This window comes from Dendrobates tinctorius, unplaced genomic scaffold, assembly GCF_039654945.1.
Source record: "Dendrobates tinctorius isolate UK_male_01 unplaced genomic scaffold, ASM3965494v1 ptg000060l, whole genome shotgun sequence".
NCBI classification, from domain to species: Eukaryota; Metazoa; Chordata; class Amphibia; order Anura; family Dendrobatidae; genus Dendrobates; species Dendrobates tinctorius.
The window spans coordinates 11,102,664-11,120,068 of record NW_027361728.1 but is presented as its reverse complement, the minus strand read 5'-3'; the positions used below and the strand labels follow the sequence as shown (position 1 = coordinate 11,120,068).

At 45.9% G+C, this 17,405-nt stretch overlaps 1 protein-coding gene across 2 annotated transcripts in view; it reads left to right on the top strand.

Moving 5' to 3' along the window:
- Window positions 1-17,405, top strand: part of ATP13A3 (ATPase 13A3) — a 192,748-nt gene that overhangs the window by 149,394 nt on the left and 25,949 nt on the right. For both annotated transcript variants that reach the window (XM_073578686.1, XM_073578684.1), the window contains exons 19-26: window positions 226-346; window positions 1,334-1,458; window positions 2,270-2,442; window positions 3,707-3,829; window positions 4,021-4,100; window positions 11,908-11,950; window positions 12,238-12,347; window positions 13,454-13,550. In XM_073578686.1, the coding sequence (XP_073434787.1) occupies window positions 226-346; window positions 1,334-1,458; window positions 2,270-2,442; window positions 3,707-3,829; window positions 4,021-4,100; window positions 11,908-11,950; window positions 12,238-12,347; window positions 13,454-13,550 (872 nt within the window). The remainder of the gene's footprint in view (window positions 1-225; window positions 347-1,333; window positions 1,459-2,269; window positions 2,443-3,706; window positions 3,830-4,020; window positions 4,101-11,907; window positions 11,951-12,237; window positions 12,348-13,453; window positions 13,551-17,405) is intronic.

The window sequence follows — 17,405 nt, the reverse complement described above, 5'->3', positions numbered from 1 at the left end:
TTCTCTCACCTATGCAACACTATGGAAATCCTGAAAGTATGACCTGTTGGGCCGTGAAGACTGGAGTTTGGGAACCACTGATCTATAGTAAAATGTTTGCCCGCTAAGTTATGGTGCGGGAATCCGTAATAAAGACACGTCAAACATTTCCTTCCAGCATTTTTATGTCATACATTTTCCGGTGACTAGGATATGCCAATAGACTAATTTTCTCTTTTCTTGCAGTACCTTCTGACTTTGCAGTCATTTTAGAAGACTACACCAAGCAGGGATACCGTGTCATTGCACTCGCACACAGAAAATTAGAATCAAAAATTTCATGGCACAAAGTGCAAAACATTCGCAGGTACGAAGAGTTTGTGTTCATTGCTTTGCAGAGTTGTACCAGCATGCATCTTGGACAGTGTTTGTATTATAAAAGGTTTATATTAATGCTAGTTACTAGTAAACCATTAATGTATGATACTCTATAGTCGGTTTATAGTCGAGCTTCACTTAAAATCACTAATGGAGTACATGTAGTGTTTTTTTTTTTTTTGTTTTGTTTTTTTTTTTTTTTATATAGTCTGAGTTACAACTTTGTCCCGGCTGGCTGATCTCTGGGGCTTTCGTGGTTAGGAAGCCTTTTTGGGATTTTAAACATTCCCTGCACATGGCCAAGATGTGTGCATCCAGTGCTGATAGCACCAGTGGTCTCCTTTCCATCCCAGAGCAATTAGGATCCCCGAAATCAGTACTTCAGGTCCAAATAATAAAATTAATTCTGGGAAAGTGAAGAAAGTATATCGTGAAGACATACATTGTACCATTTAATGTGTTAGCACAAAATGATTCACATGTATGGCAAAAAAAAAAATCAAAACATCATATTTCTTTTTTAGTTCACTGATACTCTCTAGAAGATAAAAAAAAGCAAATCAAAACATTGTATGTACCCCAAATTAGTATCAATAAAACTGTCAGATCCCCATGCAAAACAAAAACTCACAGCTCAGTTGTGAAAAATGGCCACCAAAAAAGAAAATCCTGTTTCTAGATCACTTTTACAATACATTGAAGGTTGTAAAAACAAAACTCATCCCATTTGAAAAAAAAAAAAAAAAAAAAGGTTTTCTTCCCTCTTTCCTTCTGTACATGTATGGTAAAATACATGGTGTCATTCTAAGCTACAACTTGTCCTTTAAAAAAAAAAATAGACAATCCCTCACATGGCTATGTCAGCCAAAAAATTAAAAGATTTTGGCTCTTGGAAGAAGGGTAGAAAAAAAAATGCGAGTAATAAAAAAATAAAATTGGCTAGTCTAAGAATTAATTTCTGAAACCTTTTCTACAGGGATGCCATTGAAAACAACATGACGTTTTTGGGTCTTATCATTATGCAAAACAAGCTGAAACCAGAAACTCCAGCTGTTCTTGAAGACCTGCGCAATGCCAATATCCGTATGGTCATGGTCACAGGTGAGCCGAGCAAATGCAGAATGAAAACGTTTCACCAGAGTATATTTCAATGACTTGCACTAGTGATTTTGAAAAGTTGCACATTTTGACACATTATAGTTACTCAAAAAAAAGTAACTTTTTGTATGAAAAGTGTCTGGGGTGAGGTCATTTTTGGTTCAACAGAGTTTATATTTTGTCATGTGCTGGAAATAGGCTGAAACATGAGCACAAATCTAGGCCAGCTCATTACAGCCTTAAGGCCCCTTTACATTTAGCGATGCACCAGCGATCCTGACCACGATAAAACCCAGTCAGGATCGCTGGTGGATCGCTAAATGGTCGCTAGTGAGCTGCCAAACAGGCAGATCTCACTAGCGATGCAGCAGCGGTCAGTGGTCGCACTTACCTTTCAGACGCGGCGAGGATGTCCGTCTTCCGCCTGCGTCCATGGCTTGCTTGTCGGCGCCAGCAGGAAGCCGACGATGAGAAATGGACCAGGCCGATCTCGCGCAATCATCGATAGCCAGCGGGGAGTCGGTCGGAGGTAAGTATCACATGTAGCGAGATCGCTAGTGATATCGCTACTGAGTCACAAAATCGGTGACGCTTTAGCGATATTGCTAGCGATATCGCTATGTGTAAAGCCCCCTTTAGATTTAAACTTCTGGCACCACCTAAAGCACACATAACTTATGAGGTGTCTGCCCCTTAATAAACTTGGTGTGTTTTACTCCAGCTTGCTTTAAGCTTAAACTGTTCTATGAAGATCTTATTTTAGCAAATGTTTTTTGAGTTTCAAATGGCACTCTTATGTGAATGTGTTCTACAGGAGACAACATGTTAACTGCGATTTCTGTTGCCCGAGACTGCGGAATGATCCTACCTCATGATAAAGTTATTGTAGCTGAAGCACTACCTCCTAAAGATGGCCAAGCTGCCAAGATTAACTGGCACTATGCAGACACCATGCCAAGGAACAATCTGAATGCAATAAACCAAGAGGTTAGTGTTTTAATCAGAAGTATTAATAGCATATTTTTTCCCACATCTTAAGCTGATGCATTGTAGAGACACAAAATAAAAATACTCCATCAAATATTAATAATTATATCATAAAAAAAATGATGTCAATACAAAAATGAAAAGAACATGGAAATAAAGAAATGACAATTTTAAATACCAAAGAGTTAAATTATAAAAATATACTTAATGCACATTAATATAGTATATAATAAATTACATATTTCAGGGCAAAATATAATGTGCAAGTGCAAAGCCACAATGGTAATTGAATGAGACTAATCTCATGGGTCAATGATGCAGATTGAAATGCACACAAATATGGGTATAACTATGTAATATATCTGGTGATATAATATATGTTTCAGAGAAAAAGTAAAGTGCAAGTGAAAAAGCCAATAATGCAATAGTAATTTCATAAAGAGATGTGTATAATCCCTTGGGTACCAATATAGACACAGAGACCTGTAAAAATAAATCCAAGCCATTGATCCAGACTTGTGGTCATATTAAATGGCGACGTTCAACTCCCTTGCCACATGCACCCCAACTTACGTTTCGCAAGTTGCTTCCTCTGAAAGTGACTAAGAGGGGAGAGCATGAAGGCTTTATATAGGGGGCAGAGAATTTGCTTCACTCTTGAAATAATCGAACATGAAGAGGAAGTCAGAGAGTAGCCGCAGCCCTGATTTCCTGTTGATGTTCAATATGTTCGAAGGTGGGGATAGTGATGCCAGTGCTGACTGGGCGCCAGGGTTCAGGTGGCGTAATAACTAGTGATGAGCGAGTATACTCGTTGCTTGAGTTTCCCCGAGCATGCTTGGGTGATCTCCAAACATTTTGGCGTGCTCGGAGATTTAGTTTTCGTCACCTCAGCTGCATGATTTACGGCTGCTGGACAGGCTGAATACACATGGTAATTTCCTAACAAACAGGCAATCCCCACATGTATTCAGCCTGTCCAGTAGCCACAAATCATGCAGCTGCATCGACAGAAACTAAATCTCCGAGCACACCAAAATACTCGGAGACCACCCTAGCATGCTTGGGAAATCCCAGGCAACGAGTATACTCACTCATCACTAGTAATAACCTAACGTGAGCCTCGAGAACGCTTCTGTAGACCCCACTGGTACGGCGCCAGCTCCGGAGAAGAGTACACGTGTTTTTATTTTAATGGAGCCAAACTTGAATGATGTCCAGGTTGTGGACGACCCCTTTAACATTGTGCCTCTTCAATCCTCAGGTCATTCCTATAAAGCCAGAAAATGACAGTATTGAAGGGGATCTGGCAATTGATTACCATTTTGCAATGAATGGAAAGTCTTTTTCTGTCATCTTGGAACACTTTCAGGACCTGCTTCCAAAGGTAAGGCTGGATATTGCAGATTGAAAAAAAATTACTTTATATAGCAAATTAATCGTATATTGTCAGACTCGCACTATTGTAGCAAATATGTCAGAATTCTCACATATTAGAAAAACACTGTAGATAATTTATCTTCTAAGAAATGTTCTCCCCTAATATACATGTATAAAAATGTATGACTTTGTTTTTAGTTGGTATTGCATGGTACGGTGTTTGCACGGATGGCACCAGATCAAAAGACCCAGCTGGTGGAAGAGTTGCAGAATGTAGAGTAAGTAACGGCTTGCCATAGTGTGTGTTACACTTGGTATGGCTCAGCAATATAGCTCCTGCATTGTGGTTTCTTAATGCAGCTACTTTTCAAAATGAAATGGTACCATGCAACAGGTGGGGACATCAGCTGATCGCCTTGGTGGGCCCATTTTGAAAGGGGTAGTCATGTTTGTTTTTTGTGTGTTTTTTTTTTAAATATCAACAGTTTTGTTTTAGACGTGTACTGTGATTTTAGTGAGCAGCTAGCACATCTAATATCTGCCCAATGATTTTCTGGGCGTTTCTGTGTTTCTGCTTCATTCCATGAACAAAGTACATTAATAATTGGATGTGTTAAAAAAATAAAATTAAAAAAAATGTTCCTGTGCTGAGATCTTATAAATGTGCCCCTGCTGTGTCTCACCTTGCAGTGACATGGTAAAATTGACAATACAAAAAATGTATTTAAATACTGAAATGACTCAAGTCTTTCATGACCTTTTGTGGGAGAACAATATGTGATGAAGGGTGAAGGGAAAAAAAAGGAAATTTAAGAATGAAAAGCCTCTGCCAGACCAAATTGCAATTTCTAGCCACTTTCCTACACAAATGTGTCCAATGCAATAATATAAATGTGAAGAGGAAAAAATTGCTGTAGAAAGGGGAACAACATTTAAAATGTATTTTTAGTCATTTGTGATTTATTAAAAAAAAAAAAAAAGGTCTAAGGGGTAAGGTTTCTCCTTGTGGAGAGTGACATACTAGCTCTGGCTGGTATGTCACTCTCCACAAGGAGAAATCTTACCCCTTAGGCTATGTGCACTCAGAGTTTTTTGGATCTGCGGATTTTGAAGTGAAAACCGCAGATAAATCCACAGGACTAAAGTCCTGCGGTTTATCTGCGGTTTCACACCTCATAATGGATGAGGTGTGAAACTGCAGCGTTTCTGCACTAAAGAATTGACATGCTGCGGATTGTAAACCGCGGAAAAATCAGCAGCATGTGCACTGCGTGTTTTTTTTTTTTTTTTTCTCCTTCGTCTCATTGGGAGACACAGGTACGGTGGGTGTATGCTACCGCTATCTGGAGGCTGACACTAGGCAAGCACAAGATTAGCTCCTCCCCCGCCGTATACACTCTCGCCCTGATTGCGGGCGGAAGCCAGTTTTTTTTGCTTAGTGTCCATGGAGGCACACGTCTGGTCTTTTTTTTTTTTCCATGAAGATTACACAGGGGCAACGGATCCTATTGAAAGGGTCTGATTTCCCCAAACCATCAACGGGCGAGCACATGTCGAGTATCGTCTCCACATATTCTTTCCCGCACCGTGGGACAAATCTGGGCAATTTCCCCAGAATTTGTTACTTTAGTTTGTTTTTTTTCATTTCTTTATTTTTTCTAAGAAGATGAGACAGGGGCAACGGATCCTATTGAAAGGGTCCGATTTCCCCAAACCAACAACGGGTGAGCACGTGTCCCTCCACGTATCCTTTCCCGCGATGTTGGACATGATGCCGGACCTAGCCCTGACCACCCTTAGGTAGAGAAGCCTTGGGCTGTTTCAGAGGCACAAGACGGTCCGAGCTGCCCCCACTGCTCCACCAACGCAAGACGGAGGTGCTGCAAGGAGGCGAATGGTCCCTCTCCTCGGCTGATGCTGGACGGAGTTAGGGTGCCTGCACCGTCCAGGATCCCCACACCTCCCCCCGCTCCCTGTTTTGGTTGGTCGTGATCCCTGAAGGGCCTACCTGGAGTCGTCTGAATGAAGTGGACTTGAAGGTACAGGTCATACGGGGGGCTCCTGGGCAGCAACAGGCAGCGGTGTACTTTCCCCTGAGGCCCTCCTCGTTTCCATAGTGGGGCCAGGAGTAGCGGCGCTTTAGCCGTCATCACTGCCGCGGCGCGCGTGTCCACTGCGGGTGGTGGTGAAATATTTAGCCCCCGGCCTTGGTCAGTGTTAGGCTGCGGCGGAAGTACTGCCCTCGGCGCACGGTGTCACTTCCGGCGGCCCGCCCCTTGGAGCCTGGGCGGGCGCCGGATAAATTTAGGCCTCGGCTTCAGTGCGGGGTAGGCCGCGACCAGGGAAGAGGTCGGCTTGCCCCACGGAGGCTCAGAGGAGGTCGGGGCTGCGGCGCGCAGTCGGGGGACGCAGGTCAGGTGAGTGCAGCTTCGCTGCGGAGGCCGCTAAACACCAAGGGGGCCCCTGCCTCCCCCACCCCTCCATCTCATTGAAGTAAAAAAAAAAAAAAAAAAAAAAAAAATTTATGTATGTACGTACGTACGCCTGGCAGGCACAATATGGCCGGGAAAGGGAAGACGCACACTTTTCTCTACGCTGCATGCACTTCTTGTAGGGCTCCGTTTCCACGAGCGCAGAGCACCAAATTGTGCGAGGCCTGCGACTCCGAACGCGCCCAGGAGCCTCCCCCGGCGACTGAATCCAGAGAGCCGAATCCTCCGGAATGGGCGCTATCATTGTCCCAGTCTATGGCTTCGCTTACAAAGGCGATCGAGTCCCTTCACGCCCCAAAGGGGGCAAGGATAGTGTCTCGCTTATCTGGGAGGGGTCCTCCACCTCACAGGAACCTTCGGCCTGCAGGGGCTGCTCCCATGCCAGACGGGCGAAGGAAACGAACCCGCACAAGGTCTCCCGGTCTATCCGGTGCCGCGGCATCAGGGAGTTCAGCATCACGCTCCCCTTCACCAGCGAGCAGAGTTTGGATCGTGACTCAGACGAGCCACTCGATCTAGATAGCCCAGGGTGCCGGGAGACAATGGACAGCCTCATTGAAGCTGTCAATCAGACCCTGGGAATTGAAGATAGTGCTACCTTGGCCGCGGGCCATAAGGTAGCCTTTAAGCGGGCCAGGCAACCGCATAGAGTGTTTGGCACTCACCCAGAATTTGAGGACATAGTGCAGCGCCACAGAGAACGCCCAGATAGGCGCTTCTCGGGCCAGAAGACTATAGAGGCAAGATACCCATTTGTCCCGGAACTCTGTAAGAAATGGGCGGAATCCCCAGTGGTGGACCCGCCAGTGTCGCGCCTGGCCTCGAAGTCTTTGTTATCGGTGCCTAGCGGCTCATCCATTAAGGACCCCACGGATCGTCTCATAGAGAGCTTGGCGCGATCAGTTTTTGAGGCATCAGGGTCGGCGCTCGCCCCCTCGTTTGCGGCGACGTGGGTAGCCAAAGCCATGATGTCATGGTCAGTCTTTGAATAAGGCCTTGCAGGATAGAGGCCTACCTGCGGAGGTGTCTGAGGTCGCAAGTCAGATTGCTATGGCTGGAGACTACTTAATGCTTCTTTGGATGCGGCTAATTGTGCGTCATTTGCAGCCACTAACGCGGTAGCCATTAGGAGAGCCCTCTGGTTGATGACTTGGCGAGCCGATTCAATTTCCAAGAAGTCCTTGACTTACTTGCCCTATCAGGGAAGGCCGCCTGTTCGGGGAGAAGTTGGATCAGCTCATCTCTGACGCGGCAGGAGGAAAAAGCAGCTTCCTCCCACAGCAAAAGGTGAAACAGCCTTTTCGCCAGGTCCCGACACGTTTTCGAGCCTTCCGCAACACCGGATGGATGGCAGCAGCCAGTTCGGCCGGCCCACCTCGCTCCAACCAGGATAGGGAGCGACAGGTCTCATATAGACCCATTCCGGTGGGAAGGATGCGCGCTCGCCAGTCCAGGTCGAGAGGAGCCAGGGCCCAGAGACCCTCAGCCAAATGACTCGGAGCCCTTGGTAGGCGACATTAGCAGGGTGTGGGCCTCCTGCTCTTTTTTCATTTTATCTGGACCGAGGTAGGTGGCATAACTGGTGACTTCAGGGTACAAAATAAAGTTCATCAGGTACCCTCCAACACTGTTTTTTCTCTCCTGACTTCCCAAGGTGAAGCCCCGGGCAAAGGCGCTGCTAGGGGCCATCAATTCACTCCAAAACAACGGAGTCATTGTTCCCGTACCAGGGCACGAGAAAGCTCAGGGTTTTTATTCCAATCTGTTCGTGGTCCCCAAAAAAGACGGGACAGTCAGGCCGGTTTTGGACCTGAAGCTCCTTAACAGGTTCATCAGGGTCAAACATTTCAGGATGGCATCTCTCCGCTCAGTTATATCAGCCATGGAGCAGGGAGAGTACTTGGCCTCGATCGACATCCAGGATGCCTACCTGCATGTTCCCATTTTTCCCTCGCACCAAAAGTTTCTTCGGTTCGCCATCAATGGTCGACACTTTCAATTCGCATCACTCCCATTCGAGATGGCAACCACCCCCAGAGTGTTCACAAAGGTGATGGCAGTCGTAATGGCCGTCTTACTCTCGCGGGGCATAGTAGTCTTGCCATACTTAGACGACCTCTTGGTGTAGGGTTCCTCATTTCGGGCATGCAATGAGAATGTCAGCATTACGCTGGATACACTCTCCCGCTTAGGTTGGTCAACAGGAAGAAGTCATCTCTGTTCCCAGCTCGGAGGATTGCTTTCCTGGGAATGATCTTCGATACCTCCCAAGGGTTGGTAATTCTCCCTCGAAACAAAGCCCTTGCGCTCCGGCAAGGAGTCCAGAAGCTCCAGCAGCCGGTCCCTCAAACCATTCGGTTTGGGATGAGGATACTAGTGAAGATGGTGGCAGCAATGGAAGCAATTCTGTTTGCCCAATTTCATCTTCGACCCCTACAGCACGCTCTCTTGTCAGCATGGGACAAGAACCCGTTCACCCTCGATCAGCGGTGCCGGCTGTCCTCCCAGGTCAGGCAATCACTATAGTGGTGGACGACTAGATCCTCAGTTCAGGGCAAACCGTTTCCCCCAGACCACTGGCTAGTGGTCACGACCGACGCCAGTCTCCTCGGCTGGGGAGCAGTTTTTCGCCACCACATGCCCCAGGGCCAGTGGTCGCAACAGGAAGCTCGTCTCCCGATCAACTTGTTGGAAATACGAGCGATCTGGCAGGCGCTGCAGCATTTTCAGCACCTCCTAGCAGGACGGCCCATTCGGATACAGTCAGACAACGCCACGGCAGTGGCTTATGTAAATCATCAGGGGGGCACGTGCAGCAGGGAAACCATGCGCGAGATAGCACGTGTGCTTCATTGGGCCAAGAAGAACCAGTCGGTAATATTGGCAGTCTACATCCCAGGCATAGGAAATTGGGCAGCGGACTTCCTCAGCCGACAAGAGGTTGTGGCTGGGGAATGGGCCCTGCACCCCGAGGTCTTCCAGCAAATTTGCCAATGGTGGGGAACACCGGATGTGGATCTCATGGCGTCCAGAGGGAACGCCAAGGTGCCTGTGTTCGTCGCTCGGTCGCGAGACCCACGAGCGTTCGGGGTGGATGCGTTGGTCCTACCATGGAACCAGTTTCGCCTTCCGTACCTGTTTCCCCCGTTGCCATTGCTTCCGAGGGTCGTCAGGAAGATCAAAACAGAGGGGGTCCCAGCAATTCTGCTGGCACCAGACTGGCCCCGTTGGGCGTGGTACGCAGATCTTGTGCGGCTGCTCACCGACGTCCCATGGCGTCTGCCAGAGCGCCCAGATCTAATGCACCAGGGCCCGATCTTCCACCCGAACTCAGGGGCCCTGTGTTTGACGGCATGGCCGTTTGAAACTTGGATTCTGACTCAAGCAGGGTTTGAGCATGAGGTGGTCGCTACAATGGTTAGCGCCAGGAAACCAACCTCGGCGAAAATCTACCACCACACCTGGAAAGTTTTCTTCACTTGGTGCAGAGAGCAGGGTCGTTCGCCCCTGACATTCTCTATTCCCAACATCTTGGCTTTTTTTCAATCAGGCCTAGACTCAGGGCTGGCCCCGAGCTCCCTTAGGAGACAGATATCGGCGTTGTCCGTCCTTTTCCTGCGAAAGATTGCTACTGATATGAAGGTAAAGACTTTCATCCAGGGAGTCTCATCTAGTACCGCCCTATAAGGCGCCGATTGACACCTGGAACCTTAACCTGGTTCTCAGTGTTCTGCAGGAAGCGCCTTTTGAGCCGCTACAGGATATTTCCTTATCGTTCCTCTCTTGGAAGGTGGTATTTTTGGTAGCCATTACCTCCGTTAGGCGAGTTTCAGAGTTGGTGGCGCTCTCTTGCCGAGCTCCTTTTCTCATTTTCCACAAGGATTAAGTGGTGCTTAGAACAGCTCCCCCTTTCTGCCGAAAGTCGTGTCCTCATTCCACATTAATGAGGATATTGTCTTGCCCTTGTTCTGTCCGGCACCGGTGCATCGCGTAGAAAAGGCTCTTCACACGCTGGACCTGGTGAGAGCACTCAGGAGGTACGTGTTGCGGACGGCACCTTTTCGCCAGACAGATACGCTGTTCGTGCTCCCTGAAAGGCGCAGGAGGGGACTCGCTGCCTCAAGATCGACCATAGCCAGATGGATCCGTTTAACAATTCAATAGGCCTATCGCATCAGAGGTGCGCCGGTTCCATCAGGGATCAAAGCACATTCTACTCGGGCAGTGGGCGCCTCTTGGACGCTTCGGCATCAGGCTGCAGCGGAACAGGTATGCAAAGCAGCAACCTGGTCCAGCCTGCACACGTTTGCTAAACATTACAATGTCCATACTCAGGCTTCGGTAGATGCAAGCCTGGGTAGAAGGATTCTCCAAGCAGCGGTAGAGCACCTTTTAAACAAGAGGTGCATGTAGCTTGGATCGGTGAGTCAATCTCCCACCCAGGGACTGCTTTAGGACGTCCCACAGTACCTGTGTCCCCCAATGAGACAAAGGAGAAACATGGATTTTTGTGAGTACTCACCGTAAAATCCTTTTCTCCGAGACGCTCATTGGGGGACACAGCACCCACCCTGTTAGTCAAGTTGGCTCTTGTTTATTTAATTAATGTATATTTCTTTTGTGAATGTCAGGGTGGTTTTTCCTTGCCAGACATATTGTTTTCTGCCTTAAGGCTGATTGTTATTGTTCTCCTACTGCTTTTGCACTAAACTGGCTTCCGCCCGCAATCAGGGTGAGGGTGTATACGGCGGAGGAGGAGCTAACCTTGTGGTGTTTGCCTAGTGTCAGCCTCCAGATGGCGGTAGCATACACCCACAGTACCTGTGTCCCCCAATGAGCGTCTCGGAGAAAAGGATTTTATGGTGAGTACTCGCAAAAATCCATGTTTTTTACATAGAAAATAAAGGTACTGTACAACGCAGCAAAATCTGCTGCGGACCCGCAGAGCCAAAACCGCTGCGGATCCGCAGCAGATTCCACAACGTGTGCACATACCCTCAGACCTCAGTCCAGAGCCTCTCACTTAGCCAAATCAGTTCTCATACTTTGCACTGTTGAGGGCCAATAGCTCAAAACACCGTGTCTGCAAATTGAGATTCTGATTTGACTTTTATCCTAAGTCATATTACAAGACTCGTTAAAGGGTTGATTGTGACTTGTAGGATCGCTACTACCAGCAGGTGGCGCTATAGAGTTCAAGTCCTCTTCCTCTCTGAAGAGGCAATTTGCATAAAAAAGGAAAATGTATGCACATTTTTCCTTTTTAAATTCCACCTCCTCACCCTGATATCAGTGGAATAAAAGAATTGTATAGAAGTGACATTTACAGCTTTTCAAACTAGATATGCGAAAAGCCTAAAATTGTCTGATTAGGAATGGGGAAAACTGCCCAATCGTGAACATCTTTAGAGTGCATGTCCGGTCATATTATGGTTGAGCATGCCATTTCTTTAGGGTATTACAGTACGTTTAAGTTCCTTGGTAACTGCGTGTCCTAGAACATGGTTGCAGAGCCCAAATAACAATGTTTTGTTTTACTCCAGGACTCTCACAGTATTATATATTTTAATGGCTTGCCTACTTTATTTTACAGTTACTATGTTGGCATGTGTGGAGATGGCGCAAATGACTGTGGGGTAAGTGATAAATCTAATGGCTTTATTCTTTCATAGACCTTTTTGTGCACCTCTTAAACATCTCGCTAGATCAGGCTGATGTAGCTGCTGCCGTCAAATGAGGCCTGATTCTGGCCACAATACATCCAATGGGGCGATCTGTGCATATATTACAAAATATGTTTTCCCATACTAAAACTTTGTAATCTCACTGCTGATCTCATTTAGTAGTAGCTTAGAAACACTATTTTTACATGTTCTGACGTTGATATTTGTGTTCTTGTTTCTGATATTGCATATGTTCACAGGCACTGAAAAGGGCTCATGGAGGGATATCATTGTCTGAATTAGAGGCGTCTGTAGCATCACCGTTCACCTCCAAGACTCCTAACATAAAATGCGTGCCGGACCTGATACGGTATAGTCATCTGCTTCCTTGTAACAACAATTTATCTACACTTCAGTCCTGTAAAAAGAGCTTCTAGATTTAGCAATGAAGCCGAGCTGAGGAAGCTAACCCCGCCCACACCTGGCTCTGTGTACACAATGTCCATAGACAGCTGCATATCAAAAGGGGGGGGTGTCAAACCAGTAGGCACAATAAGCTACTGCTGCTAAGACAATCATTGCAGGCAAACAAAACCACAGCTTGATTTAAAAAAAAAAAAAAAAAAACATTGCTGAAATCTTTTTTTTAACCCCTGTGCTGTCTTCAGCTTACATGCTCGCATGAAGATGATCAGTCAGCAGGTTTTTTTTTGTTTTTTTTTTTTCAAGTAGAGCGGAAATAGGATTTAGTGCTTAAAGGTTGGTGAGCTTTCAGAAATATTTTTCTAGACTTATTTTGTCTTCCAAAACCAAAATTAAGTCACGGACCCCTCTCATCTGCTGCTGTCTTTGCTAGTACTCATAGTATAGAAATGCTTTTCCCCTCTTATACACAGGAAGGGGAGATCCCTCAGAGGTTGTATGAACGCTTTCCTCTCCCTACAGTGATCCACAACCTGTATGACTGCCCCTCTCCCTGCACACTCTGCCATGTGTGCTTTCCTCCATACGTGAATACAGTTCAGCTTGTGTGATCTCTCCCTCCCTAAAGGACGTGTGCAACCTCCTTTCTCCACACATTTCTAGATGATTGTAGGGCTCCTGTCTGCTTCTTCCTTGCTCTTCAGAAGGCAGATGTTTTTTTTTTTTTCCCCCAGAACGATTTATCAGAAATATCCTCCTTTCATGCAGGCATGCATATTTGTCCATATCTTCTATATTAGGTAGCATTTAAAAACCTGTGTCCAAATATCACTGATGAGTAATAGCGTGATTGCCATGTAAATTGGGGATCGCTTCTACATTTGAAAATCACCAAAATGGGGCTAATGCTGCAAAAAGCTCATCATAACAAGGAGACTTGGCCAGTTAGGTGGACAGAAAATCAATATCCGTGCAGAGCTGTACTCTTGAATGCTTACTGTACATGTTTCCATAGGAGTTCATGGCGTGCCTCACTCTATTCTCTTGTTGCAGGGAAGGACGTGCAGCGTTAATTACATCTTTCTGTGTGTTTAAGTTCATGGCTCTGTACAGTATTATCCAGTACTTCACAGTTACTCTACTGTATTCTGTGAGTATTTATTGCAGATATCATATGGTTACCTCACTATAATCTTCTGATATTGCTCTCTATGAAAGTCATCCAGGGGTTTCTTCACTTGCAGTAATTGTACCCGTCAGTATAACTCTCTATTAGGGCATCATACAGATATCCTTGTATTGATAGTCTTGACGTCCTTCACTGATTTTTACAGTGTTATTAGATGGTCATGTGCCCTGTTAATGGATATTTAGGTAAATAATATTACTATTTCATTCTCTTTCTGCCATTTTTCTGTACCTTTCTCATAAAAGTGATTTCATTTAAAAGGTTGACTTGTATCTAAACCAGCAGAGTATATCAGATGGCCCGATAGAGTAGTAAATCTTGTAGTCTATCGGCTAACAGAAGGTTATGTAACAGCAGAACGGCTGATGAGTATTCTGGAGCTGGTATTTTACTAAAATACACGAGTACACCTCAGAACAACTGCTTGTAAGTTACTAAAAGAAAGGCTGGGTATAATGGGAAAGTGTTTCTCAATAAGTAGACCCCAAAGCAAGTGTAGGGACACTTATAGGCCATGCAATTTTCCCTGGAAAATAATATGGAAGTATTCTCACAGCGGAAGAGAAGAGTCTCTCTTGCCTCCTATTTGGAAGAGGTGGGTCTTCAGGTTCCTTTTGAAGGTTTCCGTGGTAGGCGACAGTCTGATGTGTTTGGGTAGAGAGTTTCAGAGTATGGGGGAAGCACGGGAGAAGTCTTGTATGCGGTTGTGGGAACAGGAGATAAGAGGGGAGTGGAGAAGGAGATCTTAAGAGGATCGAAGGTTGCTTATAGGTAAATACCGGGAGACCATGTCACAGATGTATGGAGGACACAGGTTGTGGATGGCTTTGTGTGTCATTGTTAGGGTTTTGAACTGGAGCCTCTGGACGATAGGAAGCCAATGAAGGGCCTGGCTGTTTCTATTTATTGTAAACACAGTGCCCCTCCATGAGACCATAAAATGCCCTCTCCACCCCACCCAAGGGGTCTTTTAACCTATTAATACATTTTATGTTTTGCTGATATCCTCTGTAATCGGGGCTGCTAGATTACCTGTATTATAAAGGAATTTCAGCCTCCTGCCTGTATAGCAGACTTGACTGGGTCTCCTAGGACCTAGCAACTCCTCCGTTCTCTCCCTTCCACCAGTGAGCACATGACCGCAAGAAATAGTGGAGAAATCTAAGTGCTTCTTAGTCTGTATGCACAAGAACAGGTTCAACACTTTGTATATAAAGATTAAACCACATTTATCTTATACCCCCACAACTACACAAACTTGTGCAAGCTTTTTACACTGCATCAAAGTTTTAGAACATCATTGCAAGGTAAAATGTGGACCACCCAGACGTATAAAGTCTATAGGTAGTCCAGAATTTAAGGAGCCTGTTAGCAAGTTTTAATGCCTGATTTATCTAATGATTCCAGCGTTTTAGTGACTCTTTGTAAATCTGAGGCCGCAGACCTCTTATTTGTGTCTGCTGGCTGTATACTTTATTCATCAACTTTCATTGTATTTTCTCTGATTTTAATTGAAACTGGCAATATATAAAGAAATCTTCTCTATTTACCATTGATCAACCATGTTTCCCCTCTTCCTCGTCAATGTTCACTGTTTGGCTATAAGACATCTGGCTGAAGCAGGTTCAAAGAGTATGCCCCGCATCCTTATCCATTTATTGCCTAAAATGTAACCAAGAAGAAAAACCCCTACACTTACTGAAGAATTTCTAATTCGGCAAACATGGTGAAAATCCTACTGTTTTGGCAAGATTATGTCCTGATCACTTTTATTAGATGCACTCCCATCAAAGTTATCCTCTTAATATATTGCAGTCATCATATTATATTGCGGAATCAATACTGCAGAGGAAAAAAATCCTGCACTGCTGCAACACCTGAGCCCAAATATCCACTATGTGTGATCACCTTGTCAAATACACCGCCCTTACGGATTCACGGTTGCCAACCCATATGAACAATTGCATAAATCCATATAATAAAGAGAAAAAAGGGTGGCACTTACCATTTCTAAAAGCCAATCTTTATTGTGACAAATTAAAACATCTTCAGTGTGCGGTGGGGGTAGAACGGCGGCCTATTTAAAGGCGGACGCCAAGGGATCAGGCTGCTGGCAAAGATGGAATCAGAGCATTGGCAGTCGCTACCGCCACTACCTCCAGCACAGACTACGGCTCACCCACAGCAGGATTGCAAAAGTGACGGTCGGTCAAGTGCCAGAAGCAGCAGTCGCCCCAGCCACAGATCTGGGGACTCCTCGGTATCCAGGGAAGACGTGTTATGTGTCCCTCCACAGCCTCCGAGTCCGGTACCCTTGGTTATTAGCGGGTGGTGAGTGATCTTCGTGAATGTTAGCTAGGTGATTAATAGGCCCCTGTTGTCTGCTTGAATATGTAGGAAAGGCCTAAGAAATCTGGGGTAAAAAGAGTAACAGAGTCTGTGCCCTGTGTAAAAATCCCCTAGCAAAGGATTGGCAGAAGGACTTGTGTTCCAACTGCATCCAGAGAACTATTGCGGAGGAGACCCCAAATTTTGCAGCTAGCCTTAGGTCGGCTATTAGGTCGGAAGTGGAGGGCTCCCTTAAAACCCTACTAAAGAAAGGGAAGAAGAGGATTGAAGATTTTCCATGATTCTTCCACGGTCTCGTCTCAGGGTCGAGTGCAGGCTGAATTCTCTTCAGATAGTGATGTGGGAGGTAAATCATGTTTTCCCATAGAAGATACGGACGGTCTCCTCAAAGCCATCAGGGTAACGATGGGTCTAAAGGAAGAAAAAATGGTTAAGTCCCTGGAAGATATGTTTGGGGGATTGCAGGAGAGGAGAAAGCGAACCTTCTCAGTTAATGACAAGGTTCCTGGTGCTCATTAATAGAGAGTGGAGGAAACCGGAAAAGTCAGGAGCCCTGCCCTCCTCCTCTAAAAGGAGGTATCCTTTTGAGGAAAAGGATACGGAGATGTGGGACAAGGTCCCAAAAATTGATGCGGCAGTGGTCCAGGTCATCCCAAAAAAACGGCATTGCCCTTAGAGGACTCGGGGGTGCTCAGGGAGGGAACCTTTGGAGAAAAAAGCAGATTCTTACCTGAGACATACATGGGAAGCTGCAGCTGGGAGATTAAACCCTGCAATAGCTGGAACTTGCACCGCACGTTCATTAATGATCTGGCTCCAGCAGCTTGAGGAACAACTCTCTTCCAAGGTGCCGAGGGAGAAGATTGTGTCTGATATGTATCTATTACATGGGGCAGCAGCTTTTTTTGGCAGACACATCTGCTGAATCTATGAGGCTAACAGCTAGAGCAGCTGGGTTATCGAACGCCGCATGACGTGCTTTATGGCTTAAAGGCTACCCAGGTGATCTGCAGTCCAAGTTCAAGCTGTGCTCTCTGCCGTGTGATGGCCACTTTCTGTTCGGGAAGAATCTGGATGACATTCTAGAGAAAGCGAGTGATAGAAAGAAAGGCTTTCCCAGGTTCCCAGCGAATCAGAGAAGGCTATCTTTTCAGAGGAGAAAATTCAGCAGGGGCCGTCCTCCAGGAGAGAAGAGGAAATGGGAGGATAGGAGGGAAAAAGGACTCTGTATTCATGTTCGTCAGGTGTGCCTCTACATCTACGAAATCCCCGCAATGACGCCAGAATTCCAGTGGGGGGGAGGCTGTCTTTTTGCTCCGGCCTGGGAAAACATTTCTTCCAACACCTGGGTCCTAAACATAGTGAAGGAAGGCCTGAAGACACAATTTTATCATCAGCCAAGATCAACTTTTATAATAACCCCTATCAGGAGGGGGATAGAAGAACAATTGGTCCTAGAAACAGAGA